Genomic DNA, 27,311 nt, shown 5'->3' with positions numbered 1-27,311 from the left:
TGTCATTTAGGTAATATAGGAACAGGAACAATTTCATTGAACCCAGATCTCTATAGTCCTAGACCTGGGAGCCCTGTAGTCTGGGCCTGGAAGCTTTGTTGAAGTTCTACCAGTTTCTGTAGCACCTGTTGCTGCTGCTCCAAGCGCACCTGTATAAACTGCTACTGCTACTGTTGCTTCTGCTGCTGGGCCTGCATGAATTGTTGTTACTGCTGTTGACCCTCCATCATGAGCTAGATTAGTTTCTCCATTTTTACTAGCAGCACTAGGGTACTAAAAAGAACTTGCCTCTCTGGCACTAACCTTACTGTTGCAGGTCTCTCCCTCGAAGTGGAGCTAATCCCTTATCCTCAAAATATGTCAGGATATTAAATGCAGGCTTAGATCCTGAAGTTCATGGGATCCGCTTCATCTGGTGGTTAGAGCTGAATCCCATTCCTGACTAAGAGTGTGAGCAGGGTTTGGGGTTTTGGGGCCTGCAAACACACAAACACAATGAGCAACAGTACAGAAAAGTCCTTTATTGACTCAAAATCACAAAACTCCCTGAATCCTGTTGCTTTACAGGATTGGGCATACAGAAAACCCAATCTCTTGGTTTAAAAACAACAGTCCTGAGCTGAGCCTGAAGATGGTACTGCCATGCCCCAAACACAGACTGCAAAAGTCTTTTTCAAGCAGGTAGTGAGGTCTGGTCCTAGGCAGACCTTAGAATAAGGCTCACATGTATTTAGTACGCCAGAATTAGCTTACCTCAGCCAAGCAGAATGTCTGGATGTTGAAATTAAAGAGTATGCTGAGGCCACTTCTTCCTCCTTCTCCCCTAGGCCTCCCTAACCTAGTTCTAACCCTGCCTTATATACTTCCTGGCAGCTGCTTCCCTTACTCCTTCTGCCCATGTCACTCCCCCTAAGGAGGAACTACTTATGTTAAGGTGGTTCTGACAATGTGAGGGAGTATGCAGTAGGAAGAGTGGTAGTGCCCTAAAGACTCTCTCACAGTACTGTAATAGACATAACAAACTAGATTCAGTAAATTATGCCCAAACAATGGTGTACCAAGGGGGGAGGCGGAGGGATGGTCCGCCCCTGGTGCATGCTCTAAGGGGGTGCATAGCCAGTACACCAGATCTGGGACCTCCTGCTCTACTCTACCACTGCCGAACTAGCAAACTATCATCACTTTGACACTTTGTTTCAGGGTCATATTGGTACACCCATGTTTCATCAACAGTGATAATACGGCTCCAAATATCATCATGCCTCTCCAAAAGGTCCTGGCAAACTTTGACTCTCCTTTGCTTTTGTTCATCGGTGAGCTCCTTCGGGACCATTTTTGCACACACCTGTCTTATGCCAAGATTTTCAATTAAGATTTTTCTGTTTCTCTATTGATGTTTACTTGGTCTGCTATGCTTTTCCCAGTCAGCCGACAATTTTGCCGCACAATTCAACAAATTTTTGCAATATTTTCGTCAGTTTCGCTTGTTACTGGGTGCCCTGGCTTTTCTTCATCAGTGACGCTCTCTTTCCCCTCAGGAAAACATTTAATACATTTGTACACTGCCTTTTTCTTCATAGCATTGTCCCCATAAACTTGGGCTAACATGTCACCGACTGCACTTCCACTCTTGCCAAGTTTAACAAGAAATTTGACGTTTGTTTGCTGCTCTAATTCAAGCTCCAACATTCTCGTGACGGCATACAAAAACACGCAACAACCATAATGAAAGCCACTCGGCAAGACCCCACCGCACATCAACACAAACACAGCCGTGAGACTGATTTACCGAGGTTATGAAACCTTATGTTTGTACAGTGCTGCCAATAGAAGCGCACAGAGGCAAGTTTGCAAACTTAATTGTCAAATCTCATACACAGATCAGGAATATCCTGTTGCGGAATATATATCAGTCCCAGCGTTTCTGATTTCAAATTGTCACTTCAGGCTTGTGGTTTCCTATGTAATGCTGCTCATACCAGGCACTTACGTTATAAGTTAGATTCAGAAAATGAGCGTGGGAAAAGATTGGCGCTAAGGCCCAGCTTCTATAAATAGTACTGGAAGTTAAGGCACCTAGACTGGCACACCGAGCCAATCTAGGCACCTAATGTAATTTTTGAATTGGCTTAATCAGCGCTGATAATTGAAAGTGCTATTAAAATCCAATTAAAAATGATTTAAAAAAATTAATTACTGGGTAGGCGCCTAACTCTGTAGGCGCCTACAACTTTGAGGTAGGTGTCTACACTGAGGTACCTACTGGCAAGTAGGCATGTTTAGGGGTGGATTCAGGGTGCAGTTTGGGCATGGAATGACTTAGGCCACGAAAACCCTGGCCTAAATGGCAGTGCGCCTAAGGATTCAACCCCTGCTAGTGCCTAAGAATGTGATGACCCGTCAAATGCGCTCATGACAATTGTGCGCCGACAATTGCGCCCCGCCATTTGCGTGCAAGGACAAATGCGCGCACTGACAATTGCGCCCTGACAGAATACTATTTTGCCTTTTTTGAGGGTTACAAAGTAAGTAACCCTCTTTTTTTGAGGGGGAACCCCCCCCCACTACACTTAAAACATTCATTTCCTATTTAGTGTTAGGGTTAGGTTTAATCATGATTATGGGAAACCTTTTAGTGGATATCTGGAAGGCCCTGATTTGCTCAGACTCCTCAGGCCCCATCCCTTGGGAGAGGTTTGACGCCTGCCCCTCCCAAGGGACGGGGCCTGAGAAGTCTGAGCAAATCAGGGCCTCCCAGATATCCTTCACAGGCCGCAATTGTCAGGGCGCATTTGTCAGAGCGTAATTGTCCTGCGTGGATTTGTCGGTGTACCTAAATACTTAGGCGCCGCTAGCCATGATTCTATAAATGGCACCTAGTGGATGACTGACCACTGCGCCAAATGGCACCGGGACTCAGATGCCATTTATAGAATCGGGGCCTAAGTGCAATTCCATAAAAGTTGCACGTCCTTTACAGAATCATGCCCAAGCGCAGACTCTGCATTGCCCTTTGGGCGCCAGACTTACGTCTGCTGAAACCTTGTCTTAATACAGGTGCCCGTGTTAGGTGCTCTGAGGCGGTATTCTGTAATTGCGTGCACAACATTTTGGAACACCCCTGGCCACACTCCATTTTCAGATAAGGGCTATAACAGGCACTGCAGCCAGATGCCAGAACAAATCCTAAGTAGCACCAAATTATTGCTACTTAAAGGCTTGCTAATCAAATTGTGTGTGTATCTTGAGCACTTACCCAAATTTAGGTGTTCAACTTAAGGTACCATATGTAGAATATGGAGGTATATTTATTGTATCAATCTATCTATAATTTAACAGCAGACATCACGAGGAAAGATATTTTCTGCAGTCCTTATCACTGAATTCTTTCACCTTTCAAATAATACAAATCTATAGTTTATCTGAGGATCAACTGTTAATCATTTGCATAACATTAGGCTCTACTAAATTCTTGTGGAAATGTAGGAGATGTTTGAAAAATGCAGGTGCACGCTTCATAATTCCCTTGTAGTTCAAAATAGAAGCACTTAATTTCCGGACTTAAAATACGGTGTAATACATTAAAATGTCAGCAAAATCAATCATGAGTAATGGTGTAGTGGCAAAGCAAACAACCCTACCCATATATCTGAACAGCTGTTAGTTGTCAAGAAGGGAACCAAGGGGGCTACATTTCAAGAGTGTAGTAGGATATTAGCACAGGGGAAAACGCCAGCTTAGTTTTCTCCTTGACTTTTGGTACCATTTATTTTAGCAGGTTTCCACTGCTCACCTGAAGCTAGTTTCCCACTCTTCTAGGTATTTAACTTTCTTATATTGCTGACCTGATGTTGGACATCTTGTGTGGGGGAGAAGGGCAATTATTTTTCATGAGAGACAAACCTCATCACTTAGGGGCTCATAAGAACATAAGCATCGCCTCTGCTGAGTCAGACCATAGGTCCATCATGCCCAGCAGTCCGTTCCCGCGGCGGCCCTTCCAGGTCAATGACCTATAAGTGATCCTTTACTCAAAAAACATTTTGCTCTGTATAGTATCCCTCTAATTATACCCTTCAATCCCCTTTTCCTTTAGGAAATCGTCCAATCCCATTTTGAATCCTAAAATCGTACTCTGCCCTACCACCTCCTCTGGAAGCGCATTCCAGGTGTTCACCACCCTCTGAGTGAAGAAGAACTTCCTAGCATTTGTTCTGAATCTGTCTCCTTTCAATTTTTTTTTAGTGCCCTCTTGTTTTAGTTGCCCCCGCCAGTCTGAAGAATCTGTCCCTCTCGACCTTCTCTATACCCTTCATGATCTTGTAAGTTTCTATCATGTCTCCTTTGAGTCTCCACTTCTCCAGGGAAAAGAGCTCCAGCTTCTCCAGCCTTTCAGCGTATGAAAGGTTTTCCATGCCTTTTATCATTCTTGTTGCTCTTCTCTGGGTGCCTATCTTCTTAGGTAGGATTTTAGAAAAGAGAGGCGTCTATTGCATGAGGCCTATTGGCACCTAACCACAAAGTAGGTTTGTTTAGCAGTGGAGAAAGACTTAGGGCTCCTTTGATCAAGCCGTGTGTTAAACCGCCGGCCGCGCTAGCCGCTACCGCCTCCTCTTGAGCAGGCGGTAGTTTTTTGGCCAGCGCGGGGGTTAGCGCGTGATGAAACGTCGCACGCGTTAACCCCGCTAGCGCGGCTTGATCAAAGGAGCCCTCAGTCGCTGCTAAACTCGATTCTCTAAAGGACTTCGGTACCTATAATGTAGGCTTTTAAAACCCTGGCCTACATTACAGGCGCCTAAGTTTTAAGTTAGGCGCCGCTAAGCGCGATTCTGTAATGGGCGCCTAAGTGTGATTGACATGTAATCTAACAATATATAGTAAATCTACTAGATCCCAATATAACAGCCAGATTCTACGAATAATCTTCAAAAAAGATTCTTCAGGATTAATTTATGAAGCAGCAGCCATATTTGAATGTTTAATGGCCATCTGTAAATACAGTAGGAACTGGAGGCTTGAAAGTCAATAATTTGATCGTAGTTGACTGAGATATAAGTATTCTGATGCAATTTTGTTTTCAGTAGGCAACGAGCAAGAATACTTAATCTTCAGACTGAGAAAAAAAGACCACATTAGCCCATACTACAAAAAACTGCACTGGCTACCAATGGAAGAGCGAATACAGTTCAAATTTGCACGCATCTGCTTCAAACAAATCTGGGGCCTAGCCCCTTCCTACCTGCAAACACACTTCACTCCACACAACCCCACACGAACAACCAGAAACAAAAACATCTTCGCCTATCCTAAAAATCACTGGCTGCAAATACAAATCTTTTCCTTGACAGAACCTTCATGTTCCAAGCTAACAGACAACAATACTGGCTGGGAAACTACATAAATAAAACTAGGCAGACCTACAACGCATTCTGAAAATCAATCAAAACCACTCTGTTTTGAAATTCATCACCTAAACAGACCGACCTTCACTCTACGCATTTTCCCCCTACAAACTCGAAGCAATCTCTCAGGCAATTCCAACCCCTCTCACATCCCCCTCCCCTTACAACCCTTTTCTTCTGTAACATTCCCCTCACGCATTTGTAATTCGCTGAATGTCCAGCCTTCTTTCGATGTGAACCGCCTAGAAGTCGTCTGACTATGGCGGTATAGAAAAATAAAGTTATTATTATTATTACTTTCTACACCATGTCACATTTTATTACTGTGAATTCCATTGGCTTCCTATGGAAGCCCAGGTGCTGTTTAAGCTAGGTTGTTTCTGCTATAAAGCACTATGGGCTCCTTTTACGAAGGTACGCTAGAGCTATAACATGCGGAATAGCACGTGCTACATTGCCATGCGCGCTAGACCTTAACGCCAGCATTGAGCTGGCGGTAATTTTCTGCGTGTGTTAAAAAACGCTAGCGCACCTTAGTAAAAGGAGCCCTATATGGATCAGCTACTCCTTATTTGGTCAATAGATTCTTCTTAGCTTCATATAAACATAGTAGAAAAACTCATCCTTTGTTTAACTTTCCTTCTGTCCAAGGCTGTAGAAGGAAAAAATGTCTCGATCATACACTAGCGTACCAAGCAGCTTCTTACGATAAAGAATTCCAAGTGTTATTGCTCACAGCCAATTCTTATAAACATTTTAGAACACAGCTGAAGACCTATCTTTTTTCCAAGTATCTGATTAACTCATTTTGTACTGTTTTCATTAATAGTCTTTTGTAAATCGCGTTGAACTTGTGATTACGCGGTCAACAAGCACAATGTAATGCAAAAAATGCAAAGGATATCCTCCTTAATACATATATCGTAAATGCATTTTTCTAGTTGAAGCTTTCTGGTCAACTTACTTAGTATATACTTTTGTTTTGGAAAAATTGATCTTTCTGTCAAATTGGTATCTTTTGTAGTCCTCTACGCCATCTTTGATTGCCACGATTACCAGCACGATAGCCAACGGCAGTATTGTTATGTCCCTTTGGAACACCTCCAGATTGGGAATCCAGTTGAGGACAGCAAGGAACAAGAAGTAGAGATTGGCCAACCTGAGGAGTACAAAGGTAAGAACAATAACTTGGTTATTCTTTAACTTTCATTACATTTCAGGAAAAATGCAAGTACAATAAAACCTTGGATTGCAACTAACTTGGTTTGCAAGCGTTTTGCAAGACAAGCAAAACATTTTATTCAATTTTAACTTGATATACAAGCAAGGTCATGCAATATAAGTACATACAGTATACACGCGTCACATCATCACAACTGAGCCGATGGTTCTCTCTCTGATACTGAAGGAGTGTAGTCAAGTTCAAGTTTGTTAAAATTTGATATCCTTCCTTATTAAAATTCAAAGCGGTGATACATAGTTTAAAATCAACAATAAAATACAAATCAAAACAAAGAAAGGGGAGAAAAAAATAAATAAACCATAAACACTTAAGCGTAAGACAAAGACATACGAGTAGACAATGACTAACTGGAACAAGAGGAAAAAAGGGGAGAAACTACAATATTAATATAGGAAAGAACAAAAGGAGGGGAAAAGCCAGAAGGTCGGCCGAAAAGGCCGAGCTAACGAAATGTTAAAATATCCTTAGAAGGACGATTACACTTCCCCCTCCCCATTCGTGGTTTCGGCAATCGCGATTTCACATATTCGTGATTTTTTGGGGAGTGGGAAAAAAAGAAAAAAATCCCATAGTTTAGCCTTCCCTCCGGCGTCCCGGCCTTACCTGGTGGTCTAGCGGGCTTTTGGGGCAGGAGCGATCTTCCTATGCTCCTGCCCCGTGTAGATTGCCAATAGGAAATGGCTGTGGGGAGTTCCCGTCGTAGTCTCGAGAGACTACTGTTATATATGCAGTATGGCTTTATATGCAGTACAACTAAGTCTAGAACAGCCCATGTCCCGGCCAAATCCCGCCCTCACCACTCCTCCTAAAACGTCCCTTATAGCTCTGGGGGTACTGCAGCACTGTGAAGACTTAAGTTGTTTTTAGAATGTCTAAAACCTGGTTCGAATATCGGTACTTGGACGACTTGTCTCACTGATCGTCTAAGTGCCGATTTAGGCTGGTTTTTAGACGTATTCCCGTTTCGATTATGAGCCCCTTACTGTTTTGTTCTAGTTCTAAATCCCTGTTCATAACATTAGCATTCACACCCTGTCACCACTATTACTACCATTAAAACTTACATACAATAAATCCAACTATAAAGTTATTAGTGGAATAAATGTTTGGCCGCAGCTTTATTTTCAAACAACTTTAACAAGGTTTAATTTAATTTAATTCTTATATACAATTCTTAATTAATTTTGTTAACATTCCCAAGTCACAATGTGGCTATCCTCACACACTCCCTCCCCCCATGAACTATTTGGTGATGAAAGTAGCTCCTACATACTTGCTATCTCACTTCATATTATACAGTCCCATAAGACAAACCAGAAACTGCAATCTGTTTGCATATCCAAGCATTACTGGCTGTAAAAACAAAACCTTTCTGGACAGAACTTTTATGTACCAAGCAAACAAACAACAACACTGGCTAGACAACTACATTAATGGAGCTAGACCAGGGGTCTCAAAGTCCCTCCTTGAGGGCCGCAATCCAGTCGGGTTTTCAGGATTTCCCCAATGAATATGCATGAGATCTATGTGCATGCACTGCTTTCAAGGCATATTCATTGGGGAAATCCTGAAAACCTGACTGGATTGCGGCCCTCAAGGAGGGACTTTGAGATCCCTGAGCTAGACTGACCTACGTCGCTTTTAGAAAAGTCATAAAAAACGGCCTTATTCGACAGACATATCACCTAAACATTAACTACTCCAAACACAACTTCCATTTCTTTTTTCCTACTATGTCCCCTCAGAAAATTCTTAACAAATCATATTCTGTAATTCGCTACTTTTTCTAAAAGGACCCCTCTGAAATTCTAAACAAACTGTATATTGTAATACGCTGCATTTTTAAGATTCTGTATACTGTAAATTCATTATCTATCTACATGTTGTATCTCGCTGATTGTCCAGCTCTCTGTTGTGAACTGCCTAGAAGTCGCACGATTGTGGCGGTATAGAAGAATAAAGTTATTATTATTATCCTTCCAATCAACCTCATGCCACTTCAACTATAGCATGACCTAAAGTATTATCAGGTCATACCCCCCAACTCATGGTAATGACGTCCATAAGTGATCCATATTCATTCCCACTTCATGGTGGTGTCATCCATGAGTGATCCATTTCATTCCCCCTTTAACATGTACATTAACTCAGTCCCCCAGTTACATTTCACAATATTTCCCCCAAATTTGGCCAAATCACCCATGTTATAACAGCGACCGCCCCAACCCCAAACCCCTTTGCATCCCCCCCCACATCAAAATTTCAACCCTCAACTCCATGCAACTGAAAGGCCAGTCACTAAAGATACATTCAGTAGTATAAAATCTGAGGGATCCATGCCTAATTTAGAAGTGACAATTTACACCAGGTTTCCCTTGGTGCAAGCCCTCGCATCCATGGAGTCTGGCGCTAAGAGCAAACTTGGAGTGCCGTTTATAGAACAGAGATCAGCGCTCATGTTTTTCAGTGCCCAATTTTCAGTACATTTTACTGAATCTAGTTCATAATGTCATCTCATATAGGAGCTGTCTAGTTTGAAGTGCTAGGAATACCTATAAATGCCGGTATTTTAGTCAATTTCTGAGGTAAGTGGCCGCTTATATGTGTAAATGACATGGGATAAAATACTAATTAGCATGAAAGCATGCACTTTCACTGTGAGCATGTAAGGGGAGCATGTAAGCATCATCATGGCCAATTTTAGATCGTTTAATTCAGAGTACGAGAGATAATTTTAAAAAATGATTCCTAGGATAGAGATTTGCAAGCATTCAAGGAAATTGCAAAAGACCAATCTGAAATGTTTCTACAATGGCACAATTGTGACTAATAAAAACTTCATATGCTATTTTTCTCTTTAGTTTCTGAGTCATGGTGGTCACACAGTTAATCCACAGACATCTGAAAATTGTGGCACTTATATTCAGTGCTACTTAACTGAGTTGAAGGCTGTCCTCAGGTAACCCTGTAGCTATCTGCTGTTTCCTGGGATATTCCTGGCGGCTGCAGTATCAGGTATAGAGCTGACACTGAATATCTGGGTACAATTCAGCTGGTGGCCAATGTTTAAAAAAAATCCTGACAACCATGAGGTAAATATTAACCCCTGATATTTCATTCCAAATATATGTTTAGTTATATCAGGCATTGTTTTCTGAACTAGAACAGAGTGGCTGATTCTATAAATGACCCCTAACCGCGCCTAACTTGTAGACGTCGTCCACACGGTTGTCAATCAATCGCATGGTGCTGTTTATAGAGCCTAAGCGGACTTAGGCATTCTAGAGGCAGGCGCTGGTATATTAGGCCAGGTTGTACCAGCACCTAACACCAGCACCTAACACGAACGCCTAATGATGTCTAAGTCAACCACGCCTATTCTCTGCACCTAACCACGCCTACTTTTCAGGTAGACATTGTTAGGTGTCAGAGAGTGCCTCGACTTAGGTGTTGCTAGGCACTGCGTGGATATCTGTGTGCAACCTAACTTGATAATAAAAATAATGATTTTCAATTGGTTAATGGCGTGGTCAATTACCATACCATTTAAACCAATTAAAAACAATTTAGTTCCTCACAGAACTAAGTTAGGCGTCACTAAGCCTCTGTGATTTGGGCACCTAACCTAGGCACCATGTATAGAATCAGCCCCTGACTATCTATTAGGTGTCATTGGATACATTTCAACGACATGTTGAATGGCATTTTTTAAAGGATGTCCAAGACAAAAGAGGACTCCTAAATGCTATGGGTCAATGAGAGGACACGGAGACAAATGAAGGAAAAAAAATTCCTTAATGCTTATTTCATAGTGAAAGAGAACTTCAGTAACCCAGGGTTTACATAATAATAATAATAACAACAGGTTATTTATATACCACAAAGCCGTGAAGTTCTATGCGGTTTACATAATTTTAAATACATTTAAAATACATACCTCCTGGGGTTATTGTGATTTTTGTGAAACTACCATCTCTCAGAATGGACCCATGTCCCAAGTGATTGCCAATACAAATTAAATTATAATACCACATGTGATTCTAAGGGCTTAGTACATGTCATGATATGCCCCTGTCAGAAATATTATGTGGGACATTAGGAGAATTAGGACATTGAACATAGAAGAAAATTGAATACATCAACATCTATGATAAGTAATTTTTGTCAAGAAGGCCATTCTTTTACTGAAATTAAAAGGTTCATTATTGAACAAATTTTTCCTTCAAACTTGGGTGGTGATTTCAACCATCATCTGGCCTACAGAGAACAATTTTGGATACGTACTTTGCAAACTGTCAAATCTCATGATCTAAATGATTTGCGTTGAATGGTATCCCATCATCTAAAAGGGAGGGGTGGTGGGTTTTATTTAGCTTTATAGTCAGCATTATATTCATGTAGTTGCCAGATGTAAGATTTTTCCCAATGAACATATGAACAACATAGACTTTTTATGAGTCTGAGTTTGGACAGTGCATGTTTTGTTAGTACTGATAAAGTTCATTGAGGATGACATCGTCACATATTGACAACACATTGCTGATGTTTTCTTCAGCGTTCAATTCCCTCCAATTTTCAAGGGTTTAAAGAGTATCAGTGATTTGAATCATGATCACTGGAACACTGCCCATACGCCGAGAGGTTGGATAGGCTGGGGCTCTTCTCTCTGGAAAAAAGGAGGCTCAGGGGAGATATGATAGAGACCTTCAAGATCATGAGGGGCATAGAGAAGGTGGAAAGGGACAGATTCTTCAGATTGAAGGGGTCAACAGGCACGAGGGGGCATTCGGAGAAACTGAAGGGAGATAGGTTCAAAACAAATGCAAGGAAGTTTTTTTTCACCCAAAGGGTTGTGGACACTTGGAATGCGCTACCGGAGGAAGTGATCAGGCAGAGTACGGTACAAGGATTCAAACAGGGATTAGACGGATTCCTGAGGGATAGGGGGATCGTGGGATACTGAGAGAGGTGCTGGGATGTAACACAGGTATAGAAAGCTAACCAGGTAATAAGTATAGAAATCCAACCAGGTCGTGCATGTGCAAGACCGGAGGGTTAGGACTTCGATGGGAAGATAGGACTCAATGGGAAACCAAGGTGGCAAGGGGGCCCCTTCTGGTGACTCAGACAGGCCGTGACCTGTTCGGGCCGCCGCGGGAGCGGACTGCTGGGCGGGATGGACCTATGGTCTGACCCGGCGGAGGCACTGCTTATGTTCTTATGTTCTTATCTGAGCTTTTCTAAAGGTCCCCGAAGCAGATGATCGAAAGAGGCTCGTCAAACTTATGATATAGCCAGTCGTCAGGTAAGTGCTTCACATTGTCATTTTGTGTTTTCTCGTTCGCTGAATACTTACACATCACATCTTCAATTTAGTTTTTTACTTTGTTGAGTGGGTTACAATTGAAATCTGACTGGCAAAGAGCAGACACTCAGAGTACTGAGCATTGAAACTTTGTGGTTTAATGAGAGAGAATAATTATGATGTAACTAACCCCCTCCTTTACAGAGCCGCACTGCAGTAACAGCTCCGACGATCATAGAATTCCTGAGCATTACCCCTCTCCTCAAGTTGCTTCATTGGCTCCCTGTCCATTTCCGAATACAGTTTAAACTCCTCTTGCTGACTTACAAGTGCATTCGCTCTGAAGCCTCCCCGATATCTCTCCTCACTTATGCTCCCCCCCCCCCCCTGTGATCTCCACTCATCGGGCAAGCCCCTCTTATCCGTACCCTTCTCTTCCACTGCCACCTCCAGACTCCGTCCCTTCTTTCTTGCGGCACCATATGCCTGGAACAGGCTGCCTGAATCAATACGTCGTGCTCCATCCCTGGCAGTGTTCAAATCCAAGCTAATGCCCACGTTTTTGAAACTGCTTTTAACTCTTAATTCCCACTCACTGCTGTCAGATACCTAGACCCACTGTGCCATTTCCTCTACCATAATCTCCCCAACCCTGTAATGTCCTGTCTTAATTAGATTGTAAGCTCTATTTTATGTTAAAATACGCCTTTTCAGTGCTATAGAAATAATAAATAGTGGTAGTTTCTGAGCTGTTACAGCCACAGCCAACACTAAAAAAACTAACGCGGCTTTGTAAAGGAAGAGGTATTGCATTAATGAGTAGGGATTTTTTTGCCTGCATGCAGCTATTAATACCGACCTATGCTGCCATTGAGTAGTTTGTGTTGCTAAAGTTACTGAAGTTCTCTCTCACTATGAAATAAGCATTAAGGAATTTTATTTCCTTTACTTTTCTCAGTGTACTCTCATTGACCCGTAGCATATAGGAGGGGTTTTCTGAGTTTTGTTTGATTTAGTTATCACTTCTATTGGGATTTTTTTTGAATCGAGTCAAAAATGGGACATTCAAATCAGAACATGCCAAATCAATTCCTACTTCACATGTTCAAAAATCTGTGAGATGGACATCCGTGTGCAAGCTGAAACTTTAAAATTTTGAATGGAGGGAAGCGAGGAACTGTAGAGCAGAATTTTTAGAAAATGATCACAGGTTCAAATCCCACTTTAATACTTTGGGCTTCCTCTACTAAGCTGCGCTAGCATTTTTAGCGCACGCTAACCCCCACGCTACGTGCAAAGCAGGGGTGTCCAACCTTTTGGCTTCCCTGGGCCGCATTGGCCCCCAAAAAATGTTTCTGGGACCGCACAAACGTGCAAACGCGGCAGCAAGACAGAGGAGGGAGCCGGCAAGACGGTAAACACCAGGGGGCAGCAGAGGAAAACACTGCATCGCCCTCGACTGGGGCCGCACAAAATACTTCCCTGGGCCGCAGGTTGGACACCCCTGGTGTAAAGACTAACGCCGGCTCAATGGAGGCGTTAGCGTCTAGCGCGTGCTAAAACCGCTAGCGCAGCTTAGTAAAAAGAGCTCTTTGTTTTTGTAACTGTGAGCCCTCCACGAACAGAAAAAATACCTACTTTACCTAAATATACAAGACACCTGCAAGCCTGTAGGTATTTTTCTATTCATGGAGGGCTCACAAACAAAACAAAAAGAGTTGAGGTGGGTTCTCTGGTTTACAGTCCACTGCAGTAGCTACTAGGTCACTCCTCAGACCTGCTGTCTGCTCAAACTCAACCCAGAAAAAACAAAATTCTTCGTTGCCTCTCCACACCCGCTTGACACCAAAACCCCACTATGCATCAATGAACTTAGTTACCCTATTCAGTCCACCATGAAGATATTGGGTGTAACTCTAGATCAATGCCTAACCATGAAAGACCAGGTGGACTCCTTAATCAGAAAGGGTTTTTTCACTCTATGGAAACTTAGAACCGTTAAATCATATTTCAACACGTCAGCATTCAGAATCCTAGTGCAATCCCTTGTACTAAGTCAACTTGACTACTGCAACATCGCCTACTTAGCAATCTCCCCCAAAAAATATGTGACGTCTTCAAATAATGCAAAATGACTCAGCGGTCAGACTTATCTCTGGGCTAAAGAAATTCGATCATGTAACACCCTACTACCGGCAGTTGCACTGGTTGCCGACAGAAGCACGCGTAAAGTTTAAATTCGCCTGGCCTCTGCTTCAAAGTACTATATGGACTAGCCCCCAAATACATAACGGACCTTTTCTCCTTTTCCACCAACAAACATAAGAGAAGCACACATTCAAACTTCGTTTCCCCTCCAGTTAGAGGCTGCAAACTAAAAAAACACCATGAACACCTTCTCTCACATCGGGCGGCATTATGGGGTAAGGACCTAGAGCAATTGCTCTCGCCCACTACTTACGAGGAATTTAGGAAGCGTCTAAAAACATACCTGTTCCTGAAATACCTAGACAACTGACTTGTTCTTCTCCCTTGTACTTACTCACTCTTTCCGTTCTTAAGTCCAATTATTCTGTACCTTCTCTAATCTTTTGTAAACCGCATAGAACTTCACGGTATTGCGGTATATAAACTGTTATTATTATTATTATTATTATTATTAATAAGAATATTCATAATACCTAAGGCATTCCTGGGAGGGCATTCCAGGTGTCAACCACTCTCTGAAATGCCCTCCCAGAGGAGATTATTGCGGAATCGACCGTCCTAGGCTTCAAGAGCAAACTAGATGCATATCTCCTTAAGAGAGGCATATAAAGATATGGTGGACTATAAATTACGCCAGGTGTACACCTGGCGGGGCCTCCGCGTGTGTGGTTCGCCGGACTTGATGGACCGAAGGTCTGATCCGGTGATGGCAGTTCTTATGTTCTTATGTTCAGGTCACAGAAAAGTGCTGTGATTGAGTAGCTGTCCTTTCGAGTAATTAAGGCATGACACCTCCTCAATCCCCCAGTGGTTGCTGTCCCTTCATCTCCCCCAAAGTGAAACCAGAAGGGGATAATAGAATCTATGACTGCTAAACAGGTCTAAATAAGGATGATCTTCATGTAAGACATGGCTGTTTATTCCCTTTGGTAATCGCTGTTGGACATCCAAATTTCAGGCCCTTCCTGGTCCTGCCCAGAACATACCCTCTCGCTATTTGGATGTACTGCACTTTTGGCCACCTCTATTCTACCTTTGTAAAATCAGGACTTCTGAGCCATCCATATGCTTCAAAAATGAGCACCATAGCTGACTAAATACTCACGCTCTGTCTTCCCACCAGCTAATGGCTGCAAACACAAAAAATTCCATGAGTGTCTGCTCTCTTTTCCACCTGCTATGTACGATAGTGATCTCAGGCACTTGTTTTCCATGTCTCATTTTTATCTTCATTTTAGAAGGCAAATAAAAACTTATCTTTGCAATAAGTTTATAGGTAATTAGCTTTTTTCCTGCCTGCTTATTCGTTGTACTTATATTACACTTCCCCCTCCGTATTCGCGGTTTCAGCAATCGCGGTTTCGATTATTCACGGTTTTTAGCTTGCTGGCTCCTCCCCCCAAATTACTCCAGCTTGCATGGAGAAATCGCTGATTCCGAGCACTGACAGAGAAAATTGCTGATTCCCGGCACTTTCTACACCGTGTTTTGTCTCTCCTGCAGGAACAGGCCAGGTCTCCGACCATGTTATTCGCGGTTTCACCATATTCACGATGGTTTTTAATAGAAAACAGCGAATAACATACGAAAAAGTTATTAGCGGTTTTTCTATATTTGCGGTTCTGTTAATCCCCTATCACAGCGAATACGGAGGGAGAAGTGTACCGCATTGAACTACCTGGTTATGCGGTCTACAAATTGATTTATTGCATTGTATTGTATGACTGTGACTGATAAATTTGGGGATTATTTACCAACATACCAACAGCACTATACTGTAGATACCTGTAAAGCTGTTCGAAGAGATTTTGGGGCACCAAAGTGAGAATGGTATACTTTGTAGTACGAATCCAGTTGTCGGAATAAAATCTTGAGATTCTTTTCCAGTCTGTCTCACATCTCTTGTTGCTTGGAAAGATAATCCTTTGTTTGTCTAGGCTGTATCGAAGGTGATGTTTACCAGAAGATAGTAAAGGTGTGGTTTCTGCCTCTTCCTGATCAGGTTCTTCCACTGCCAGATGTTTGCATCGGTACAGAGCCGAGTCCACCGAGACTGCCATACTTGACTAAGGAAGTCTAGAAGATGAAGTGATAAAACATGAACAGTTACAATTTTTTCTAAGAAGCAGATCAGGCCAGTTTTATGTGATCAATTCAGATCAGAAATAGCAGTGCAGAGCTTGTTTATCAAAGCAAAACATTTTATTAAATTTTAACTTGATATACAAGCAATGTCTTGCAATACAAGTGCATACAGTATACACACATCACAACTGAGCCGATGGCTCTTCTTTATCTGACACTCCGGGAGTGTAGTGACTGTTCTAATTGAGCGTGGTCTTGCAATACAAGTACGTCGGACCACCGGACCAAAAAAAACCCACCATGCTTCAATGACATGCAATCCTACAAAGCTATTTTACCTTATGTTAGGTTATGTCCATACGGAAAATGATGTAATATAAACCACCATAGGCTATGTCTTTTCGTAAAATGCTGCAATTTTTAAATACTCTATGTCCACTAAGTCTATGGGCTCCTTTTACAAAGGTGCATTAGGGCCTTAATGCGTGGAATAGCGCGCGCAAGCCACTACCGCCTCCTCTTGAGCAGGTGGTAGTTTTTGGGGGTAGAGGACACTAGAGCGCGTGCTAATCCGGTGCATGTTCTAAAAACGCTAGCGTACCTTTGAAAAAGAAGCCCTATATTTCCAAACCTGTATGGTAGGACTATACTGTAAAAGCTGAAAATTATACCTCTGTGTACACCAAGTTTGTTTTTCCCACCAAAGTTTGTCCTGCTTATACTGTGAAAGTCATTCAGAGTTGTGAAAAATAGATTTCTGGGAGGACTAGCCCTGCTGGTTTTGAACAGGTTCCCTGTCCTCTGTGGGTTCTGGTAGCAGGGCCTATACTGTACTAGCTCTTATTCATACAAAAACACTTTCACCAAAAGGAAAAAATTGAAGGTGTAATAAACAGAGACACAGGCAGAGACCAATCTATGCGGAGGAAAAAGCCTCAGACAGGGGCCCACCCACCTCCACAATGGTGGAATAGCGGTGTTCAGGCGATCACTTCACTGGCATAAAACCTCCTACTGTAGTGGTCATAGCAATGTGTCTAAAAATTATTATTATTGCTTTCAAATTTGAATGGTAAGAGAAGATAATGACTTAACTTTCTCCTTAAGGATCGGAACACCAACGGTGGCCAGCGTTTCACTGTCAAGCTGCCTCAGGGTGTAAACAAGTCGGACTTGTTTACACCCTGAGGCAGCTTGACAGTGAAACGCTGGCCACCGTTGGTGTTCCGATCCTTAAGGAGAAAGTTAAGTCATTATCTTCTCTTACCATTCAAAGGAGAAAGTTAAGTCATTATCTTCTCTTACCATTCAAATTTGAAAGCAATAATAATAATTTTTAGACACATTGCTATGACCACTACAGTAGGAGGTTTTATGCCAGTGAAGTGATCGCCTGAACACCGCTATTCCACCATTGTGGAGGTGGGTGGGCCCCTGTCTGAGGCTTTTTCCTCCGCATAGATTGGTCTCTGCCTGTGTCTCTGTTTATTACACCTTCAATTTTTTCCTTTTGGTGAAAGTGTTTTTGTATTCATTGTGATATTCACCATATCCGAGTTTTTGTGCTATTACTCTTATTCATAGCCCCAAATCTAAAGAGAATGTCATCAGTTCATAGAAAACCAAATGGAGAAGCAAAAAAAAGTGTTTCTGATTCTATTCAACTTTCTCTGGGTGTCATAAAGCAAAAAAATTTGACCACGTTACACCGCTATTGATTAAGTCCCATTGGCTACCTATTAGCCACCGAATTACTTTTAAGATATTATTCTTGGTTTTTAAAGTTCTAGCTTTCAATGAGCCTCAATTCATGTCTAGAATGCTCATTCCTTATTATGCCCCTCGTTCTCTACGATCATCATCACAAGACTTATTAACTGTCCCTTCCTTAAAAATTGTGGGGACAAGAAGAAATGACATGTTTTCTGTTACAGCTCCACAAACGTGGAATGCATTGCCACTTTACATCAGAAAAGAAAAAGATCTTATCTCTTTTAAAAAAACTCTTAAAAACTTTTTTATTTAACGATGCTTTTATCAAATAAACTACGATACCTTTTATTAATAAAATGCAGAACTAAAAATTTTTTTCCCTTCCCCGTGTTCTTTCCTCTTTATGTTTTTCTACCTGAGAGAATTGTAACTTTACCCCCCTTTTCCTTCTATATCATGTCCGTCTTTAAGCTACATGTATGAAGAAATTTGTAATGTGTTATAAGTATTTTAACTTTTTACTTGTGTCTTAAAATTGTCCTCTAAAAAGTTGTTTTTTAAAAATTGTTTATCGCTTAGAATGTTTGTATAGGCGATTCATCAAATAATAATAAAACTTGAAACTTGATTTACTGGCTTTTAAGGCATGCTAATGCCATTCATGTGTATTATTTGTCACAGATCCCTTTCTCTGTAATGGGTCCTGCTGTAAATGCACAATAAGAACTAGATTCAATAAATGACATTTAAAACATCAGAAAAAAATTAGCGCTCAGTAGTAATGTTGCCCAATTCAGGGAAAACTTTTTCAATTGGATTTGGCCTATTCATTGAATTGATTTTTCGATTTGATTTGATTTAATTCACTTTTCTTACATTTTTTTTTTTTTTTTTCCCAAACAGCCTGGTGGGTTTATTTTTGTAACCTCTTCACCCACCCCACCCCCCTTTGTCCTCTCAAACTCCATGTTGGTGCTGTGGTGTAAACAAAACAAAAAAAGACATTTTCTCGCTCGCTGTCTAACACCAGATCTGGCAGGACACTGACGTATTGTAATCACAAAATAGAAAATAAAATGATTTTTTTCCTGCCTTTTGTTGTCTGGCCATTTTATAATTCAAATCATGTTGGTCCCAGGCTCTGGTTTCTGTTTGTCTCTGTTAATTCGCTCACCAAGGTCTCCTGCCCATTTGACGTTTCTTCTTTCTCTGTGCTTGCCATCCATCTTCCATCTCTGTACCTTCCCTTCCACTGCCATATCCAACAGTTCTGTTTCTTTCCCACTCTCTTTTCCTGCCTTCTGCCCTGGGTCAAACATCTGTATTCCTTTCCATGCAGCATCTCTCCCTTTCTCCCCTCCATTATCATGTACAACCATAGGCAGTGGAACGCTTTTTTGTTTGGGGGGAGGGCAAAAGCTCTGCCCTAGAACCCGCCCCAGACCTGTCCAACCTCCTCTCCAGACCTCACCCCCATAATAATAGTACTAATTGTAAACACCATTTCTTCCACTCATTTTTCATATACACACACAATATAAGCTTATTAATAATACACAATGGTAACCACAAAATTAAACTACACAAAGTGCACTCTTTTTCCCCTCCCCACCAATGCACAGCATTTCTTCCTCTCTCCTCCCCACCATGTGCAACGTCTTCCTCCCCACCATGTGCAACATCTTCCTCCCCCTCTCTCTCATTCCCTCCTTTGCTGCAAAGGGAGTGGGGAAAGAGAGAGAGAGGGATCCAGGGTGCCTCTCTCCCACCCCCTCTACTGCCACATCCAATATTTCTCCCTCTCTTATCCTCCAGACTGTGTGCAGCATCTCATGCCCCTGCTTACCAGCCCCATATCCAATATTTCTGCTTCTATCACCCCTCTCCAGCTCCACGCCACATCTCTTCTTCCATTCCCTCCACCACCATGTCCAACATTCCTCTCTCTTGCATTCATTTCCATGTGCCCCACGGTTTCCTCTCCACCACCACATCCAATATTTCTCCCTCTTAAATCTCTCTACCTCACGCCTCAACCATCACCATGTTCAATAATTCTCCTCTTTCTTCCTTTCCTCATGTATACCATTTCTTTGCCTCTCACTCATAGCCATGCTTAATTCTCCCTTTCTATTCTCTCCCCCACCTCAGCATCTTTTTCCCCCATCCTTCCATCCTATGTCCGAAGTTCATGCCCCCTCCCAAGAGTGTGTTCCTGTGTTCTGGCTGGCTCTAAAACATCCAAGTAGGTCTCCTCCTCATTCTTTCCAACTGCACTTCTTTTTTCATAAAGCCACATGCAGCAACAGCCGAGTATGGCAAGAGGTCCTGGTGTGCTCCCAAGTATCACTAAATTAGGGAGATAATGGATATTATTCTGTGATGATAAATTCAAAACTCTCTATAATCAAATCACAGCTCTAATATTAATCAAATAAAAATATATATAAATAAATATTAGTAAAGTGCTCAGACCAATAGCCCATAGATTAGTGATAACACCAAACTGAGGCTAATACTGGGACCATCATTGCCTTCACTGTCCCAGGCCCAATCCAAATACAACAAGATGGAAAATTACAAGTGATGAGTTGGGACACGATAGCCACAACAATGGAAAAAAATACAAAGGTGCCTGTAGTGAATAATCACAATTTGTTGTACTTGAACGAATGATATATAAACCAAATTCCCATAGGTTAGTCCCGAGCCCCCCGACTCGAGTTTCGACTCTTCATCAAAAATCATAACATGATATTCTAACTACTTATTAGAACTGAAACTTTAAACAAAATTTAGTCTACTAAAGATATCACTCAGTGATAATCTTAAATACAGGATTTACCCACAATTCTCACATATAAATACTTCTATGTGGACTAAATTTTGTTTAAAGTTTCAGTTATAATAAGTAGTTAGAATATCATGTTATGATTTGTTTTGATCGAAACTCGAGTCGGGGGGCTCAGGACTAACCTATGGGGATTTGGTTTACATATCATTCGTTCAAGCACAAGAAATTGTGATTATTCACTACAGGCACCTTTGTATTTTTTTCCATTGCTGTGGCTATCGTGTCCACCCCATTATTTTACATTTTAAATTGTGTGTAAAAATATATGTTTATATTTTATTAATTTTTGGATCTCGCTTAATAAAACTAAATAAGCGATTCATCAAAGCCCAATAAAAACTTGAACTTGAAAATAATCACACTAATTTGAAGTTATCTTGACCATAATGTTGAGCTTGAATTAAAGAAAATTTGATTACGGTATACTCTAATCATGACAGAGAAAATAAAATGACCTTTACTACCTTTGTTGACCAGTCATGTTTCTAATCCTGTTGGCTGCAATCTCTAGTTTCATACTTTACTGTGTCAAGTTCCTCTTGCTGTCTTTCTGAAGCATGGGCCCTCCCTCTCCAAGATATAAGAAGACGGCCTCAGCAGGCCAAAAATATCTTCTCCAGAACATCAACAAGAGCAACTTGGCAGCACCAACATATCACCTCTCATCCCCAAAGAAACAGCAAGAGATGCTCAGTGGTTTCATCATATCACCTCTCAACGGCATCATATAGGTTGGGACCACTGAGCTCCTCTTGCTGTTTCTCTAAGGCTGAGAGGATCCCCTCCCCAAAGCCAGTAGTGTCTGGCCAGCACCCCTCTGGTATCACTCTTTTATCTTATGCCGCTGCAAACTGAAACAAACTGGCTGCAGAATCTTCCCATGCATACCTGTGGCTGCCAGTCCGCCCTCTCTGATGTCACTTCTTCTGGGGCAAAGCCAGCAGCCATGGATATGTATGGGAAGGTCCTGCAATCGATTTGTTTCAGTTTGTCGCTGCTGCTTCGGGAAAGCAGCAGAGGTGGGGATGCTAGGGGCAAACACTGGGGGATGGGGGAAGGGGAAGAGAGAGGGAGCAAACACTGGTGGATTAGAGGTGGGTGGGAGAGAAGAGGCAGACACCGATGGATGTGGATTGGGTGGGAAATAGAGGGGCAGATGCTGATAGGAAAGGGGTGAGGGAGAGAGAGGTTAGGCGCTGGTAGAAGTAGGGTAGGAGGAGAGTAAGGGGACAGAAGCTGGTGGAAATAGTTTGGGGTGGGGGAGAGAGAGGGGTTAGATTTTGTATAGCAGTGGAAAGACAAATTCCAGATACAACAGGGGAGAGAGATGGCAGATGTTGGGGGGGGGGGTTAAAGAGAGGAGGGAGTTGAAGTAATGGGGAAGTGAAAGGGAAGATGCTGGATGGAAGGTGATGGGGACAGAGGGGACAGATGGTATGGAAGGGTAGAGATACAAAAAGGATGGAAATATTGATGGAAGGGGAGAGAGAAGAGATGCTGGATGGAAAAAAGAGGGGGGAATAAGTTGTATGGGAAATGATGGAAGAGAAAGTGAAAGGAAAGAGAGGGGGGAACACTGTATGCAAGGGGGAAAAGACAGATGGAAGTGGAGACTGTGTGGAGTTGCTGAACAGAAAGTGGGAGAAGAGGCAGATGCTATAAAATAGGGGGTAGATGCTGGATGGAAGAGGGGAGAAAAATGAGCAGATATTTGGGGATAAGAGACAGAAAGTAGGGAAATAATGATGGAAGGGGAAAGAAATGGCAGATATAGGGGGCAAACAGTATAGAAGGAGAAGAGAAAGAGGGCAGAGTTAGTGAAAGACTGGGAATAAGGGGAAGTAAAATAGGAGAGCCAGGGTGAGGGAAAGAGATGGAAAGCTGTGGTAGACTGTAAAAAAGAGGGAACTTGAAGACTAGATTGTAAGAATGAGTTAAATCTGGACATAGAGGTAGAAAACCGAAAGGAAAAGGAAGAGAGAAAAATCCTGGAAAGAGACTTATGACAGAGGAAAGCAGAAACCAGAGAAGTGAAGGCCAGAAAATAAAGGTAGACATTTTAAATTTAGGATAAGGTAATGTGGACCTGTGTTTATAAAGGTTAATAATTATAAATAGAAAAGAGAAATAGGATGATATCTTTTCTTTTTTTTTTTAAGTTCAATCTTTTTTATTGTTTTAATCAAAAACAATATAATACAAAAATAGATAACAACAATGCATAAGCACATCATACAGAAAGCAGAGAAAAACAACAATATCATGAGCAGGTAAAAACATCCAACAATATAATATAGTACCATTTCCTAGGTAAGAAAAATTCTAGTCTCTTCAATGTCAAAATCAATAGTATATAAAGAAAGTACATGTTCACCAAGATATAGCAATAAAATAATAAAATGGATATTCAAGAGTTACAAAAATTCACAACAGGAGACCAAACCCTATTATGAGCTAAAAGGGCATTGTATTTTTCAGCAGCTATTTTTTCATATTTAGAATTTAAACAAACAGTATTCCACCACATAACATGACTAATGGAGGAAAAGTCCTTCCAACAGGAGAGAATTGATTTAAAGGCTAAAAGTAAGAAACATTTCAACAATTTGGCTTCATATTTGTCTAACGGTGACTTCAGAGCCTGAGCTCCAAATACCAATATTGAATAAGAGATCTCATCATTAATAGACAATATCTTACAGATCGTGGACCAAACATTTTGCCAAAAAACTTGTAAATGCGGACAACTAAATATCATATGATCAAAAGTGCCAATAGAGAGTAAGCAGGACAGGATGATATCTTTTCATTGTTTTATTTTAAATATATTTTTGACCAATTGTCAGAGACCATAACCTCCTTTCTCAGGTCAGGACAGCTTACTTTCTTGACCTGGGGAAGGAGGTGTTGGCTTCTGAGAGCTAACTGAAAAATAATTTAAGTCCATTCAATAAAAAAATCATCTTATTTTCCATTTTTAAATTTATATTTGTAATCTGTAATGCACAGTGTGTATAACAGCATCAGGGTAATGTAATGGAAAATTTTTGCTTGCAAAAAAAAAATAAAAATATGTTGTTCACATGAACTTAGTCCTTTTAGAGGGAACATTGGTCATAAGGCATATGGGAACCAGAGTGAAAGGGCATAAGATGAAGTTAAGAGGTGATAGGCTCAGGAGTTATTTAAGGAAATACTTTTTTCAGAAAGGGTGGTAGATGCGTAGAATGGCCTCCTTGTAGAGGTGGTTGAGAAAAAAACTGTATCTGAATTCAAGATAGCATGGGACAAGCACATGGGATCTCTTAGGGAGAGGAGGAGATAGTGGATACTTTTCTGGGCAAACTGGATGGGCCTTTTGGCTATTATCTGCCGTCTTGTCTCTATGTTTCTATTTCCTGGATGAAGCAAAATATGGCCTTAGCTAATGGGAAAGGGTGTGTTAAGGCCACCTTTTGCCACAGCTTAATAAAAGGACCATATTGTAAGTACAACTTTTACGTAAAAGGGCCAGTATTCAGTTGTTATCATCTCCCTTTGGGAGATTAATTTTTTTTTTTTTGGGGGGGGAGCGTTTGTACATTACTACAAAGAAATCTGAAGGTTAATGAGTAGCTGAACAGTAACAACCATTTTCTTCCTTATGTAGGGAACTTCAATGTAGGGAAATGCAAGGTCATGCATATAGGGAAAAAGAATCCGATGTTCAGCTACCAAATGGGGGGATTAGTACTAGAGGGAAGTAACCTTGAAAGAGACTTGGGTGTGCTGGTGGATACAACAATGAAGTCAACGGCACAATGCGCAGCAACCTCGAAGAAGGCAAACAGAATGTTGGGTATTATTAAGAAGGGTATTACAACCAGAACGAAGGAAGTCATCATGCTGCTGTACGGTACGACCTCATCTGGAATACTGTGTCCAATATTGGGTGCCGTACCTTTTCAACCTGTTTGGCCACCCTAAGATCATCACATACAATCATACCCAAGCCTGCTCTTCTGTCATGCACATAAGTTCTTCACCCCACTAAACTGTACCTTTCCTTCGGTTTGTAGCACTGGCTGGCATGCTGAATGCTCTGCAATACTCCGACAGTCAGAGTTCCTATGAGCGTCAGAGCAATGCAGAATATTCAGCGCGCCAGCTTGCGCTAGAAATCTCTTTTGTGCTTTTGCAAAAGGGGGTTGGGATTAGTTTGTGATTACTTATTCAATACTGGTGGTTCTGTGATCTGTGTGTATGAAAGACATGGTTTTTTTGTTAGCGTTGACCAGCCTTGTTTGGCAAAACACATCAAGCATGGTTCTTGGGAGCACCTTGAATAACCCTGATTTGAATCTCCTTATTGTCTGCCGATCTTCTTTTGTTTCACGTTTGATTCTTTGGTGGACCGCTTGCCTTGTTGTTTCATTACAAGTTAACATACATGGAGTGGAACATACTAGAGGAGTTACAAATTTGGTTGTTTATACATACATATGGGTTACAGTTGGATGATATAGAATGAGGCAGTTGAGAGGAGTTGCAAACTTGGTTATTAATATAGACTTATTTTTCGGATAGTATTACTGCTTTACAATGTTAAAAATTCTAGTTGTAGACCTGATTGATATCCAGAATGAGTTTGACATGTAAGCAGTCTAGCATAACAAGTTAGCTCAGTTTGTAGATTATGACTATTGACTTTGGTTTATAGATTGTAGATTCATTTGTAGTGTTATATGGTTACGCTTATGGTCATTGCTTAGTCTACGTATATGAGTTCAAAGACTGGTTGGATCATTGGAAGAGGTAGGTTTCACTGCTTTCTAGAAGTTCATTAGACCTTCCAATGATTGGAATATAGCTCTAAGAACTGGGTTTAATCTTCCTAACATCCTTGGCTAGCAAGGACTATGTAGAATTGGTGTACTATGATGGTTTTACTTCTTATAAAGGGAAATTTGAAAGTGTGTCAGGACAAGAAGGTTCAAAAGAAGCCTAAATCATCATTGGGCATGTTTTGACTGCTGTAATAAAATAAAGCTACTATTTATAGAGGCTGATCTTCAACTTCCCACCTTTCAACCTGCCTTTAGTCTGCTGTCAACTTTGTACGAATTTTGATGACATCATTGGAGAGTTTGCCAGGAGAAAAGAAAGAAGAAAGTTACTGTAAAAGTTTCTTATGACTATTGTTTTTAGGCCAACGGATTTGCAATTATAGTTTAATAAATGTTTTAGATTTATTTCTTCAATACTGCCACAAATCCCAGTTTCCTAAGGTGAACTAATTAACATACTGCTATGCAAATGGGTGTGGGAGTTTATAATGTTATTGTATATTTAACTGGCTTCTTTTTAGTGGGACGTGTGAAATCAAATGGAAATCCCACCTGCTGATGACTCAAGATTGCAGTACCGTACACTTTTATATATGGATGGAAAGGGTTCAGAGTTTAACCCCCTCGTTTATGAAACTGCAATAGCAGTTTCTAGCGCGGGGAGCCGTGCTGAATGGCTGTGCAGCTCCCGACGCTCTTAGAAACTCAATGAGGATCGGGAGCAGCGCGCGCCATTCAGTACGGTTCCCCGCGCTAGAAACTGGTATTGCAGTTTCGTAAAAAGGAGGCCTATGTGTTGGGCAAGTAGGTAGGAAGGGAAGGAAAGGGGGATTTGTTCAGAGATGTTTAGGGGTTGCGTAGAAGAAAAACTGTACACTGGCACTGGTAATCTTTGTTTTGAATTTTAAAATAAAAGATAAAAAAGAAATACAAGTGAAAACAGGCAAATAAATGGGGGTGGGGCATGGGGGCCAGTGTACTTGTGTGTCTAAGGGGTCATTTTACTAAGGCATGCTAGCGTGTCTTAGTGTACGCTAAAAATTTGCACTAGTGCGCCTTTTAGGGCCCCCGAAGAATTAATCCTGCCCTGCCTGTAAATATTGATATTTACAAGTATGAATTGCAATAGGGCTTCTAAAATCTAATATAATAAAACCCTAAGCCGCGCATGTGCACTCCCACCTGCGTGCTCCCGTTTTCCGTGCGCTGTAGGGCACCGCAGGTAGGAGTGCGCATGCGCGCGAATCTCTCTCTCTTTCTCTCTTCCACCGAGGCGGATGTCGGCCGTGGTGGCTATCGGCGACTGAAGGCCGCGGCGGCTGTTGGCGGCTGCAGGAAGCAGCGGGCGAGCACGGAGCCCCCAGCAGCGGGTGGCGGTCAGCCCGAGAAACCCCTGACCTACAGGCTGGGCCGAAGTTTCTGTTTGAACTTAAAAGACGCTGCAGCGGCTCCTCTCACGAGCCGCTCCTGCATCGGAGAAGGCGGCGATCGTGAGAGGAGCCGCCGGAAAGTTACACTGGTCGGGGCTCGGGCTGTTGGGTCTGTGCAGGCTCCTCTCGCGGTAAATGGAGGGAGAGGGAATGCTGCGGCTGCTGCACAGGGAAGTAGGGAAGGAGATAGGAAGAAAGACACAGGGACAGGGGCAGGGAGAGAGACAGAAAGACAGACAGACAAA

At 41.8% G+C, this 27,311-nt stretch overlaps 1 protein-coding gene across 2 annotated transcripts in view; it reads right to left on the bottom strand.

The window, feature by feature from the left end:
• Positions 1 to 27,311, bottom strand: part of ATP10B (ATPase phospholipid transporting 10B (putative)) — a 424,301-nt gene that overhangs the window by 180,959 nt on the left and 216,031 nt on the right. For both annotated transcript variants that reach the window (XM_033927737.1, XM_033927738.1), the window contains exons 2-3: positions 15,944 to 16,234; positions 6,367 to 6,561 (exon numbers count right to left, since the gene is read on the bottom strand). In XM_033927737.1, coding sequence (XP_033783628.1) covers positions 6,367 to 6,561; positions 15,944 to 16,218 — 470 coding nt within the window. In that variant the 5' untranslated portion in view covers positions 16,219 to 16,234. The remainder of the gene's footprint in view (positions 1 to 6,366; positions 6,562 to 15,943; positions 16,235 to 27,311) is intronic.

Source organism: Geotrypetes seraphini, chromosome 18 (assembly GCF_902459505.1).
Source record: "Geotrypetes seraphini chromosome 18, aGeoSer1.1, whole genome shotgun sequence".
NCBI lineage: Eukaryota > Metazoa > Chordata > Amphibia > Gymnophiona > Dermophiidae > Geotrypetes > Geotrypetes seraphini.
This window is presented reverse-complemented; position numbering and strand designations above follow the sequence as displayed.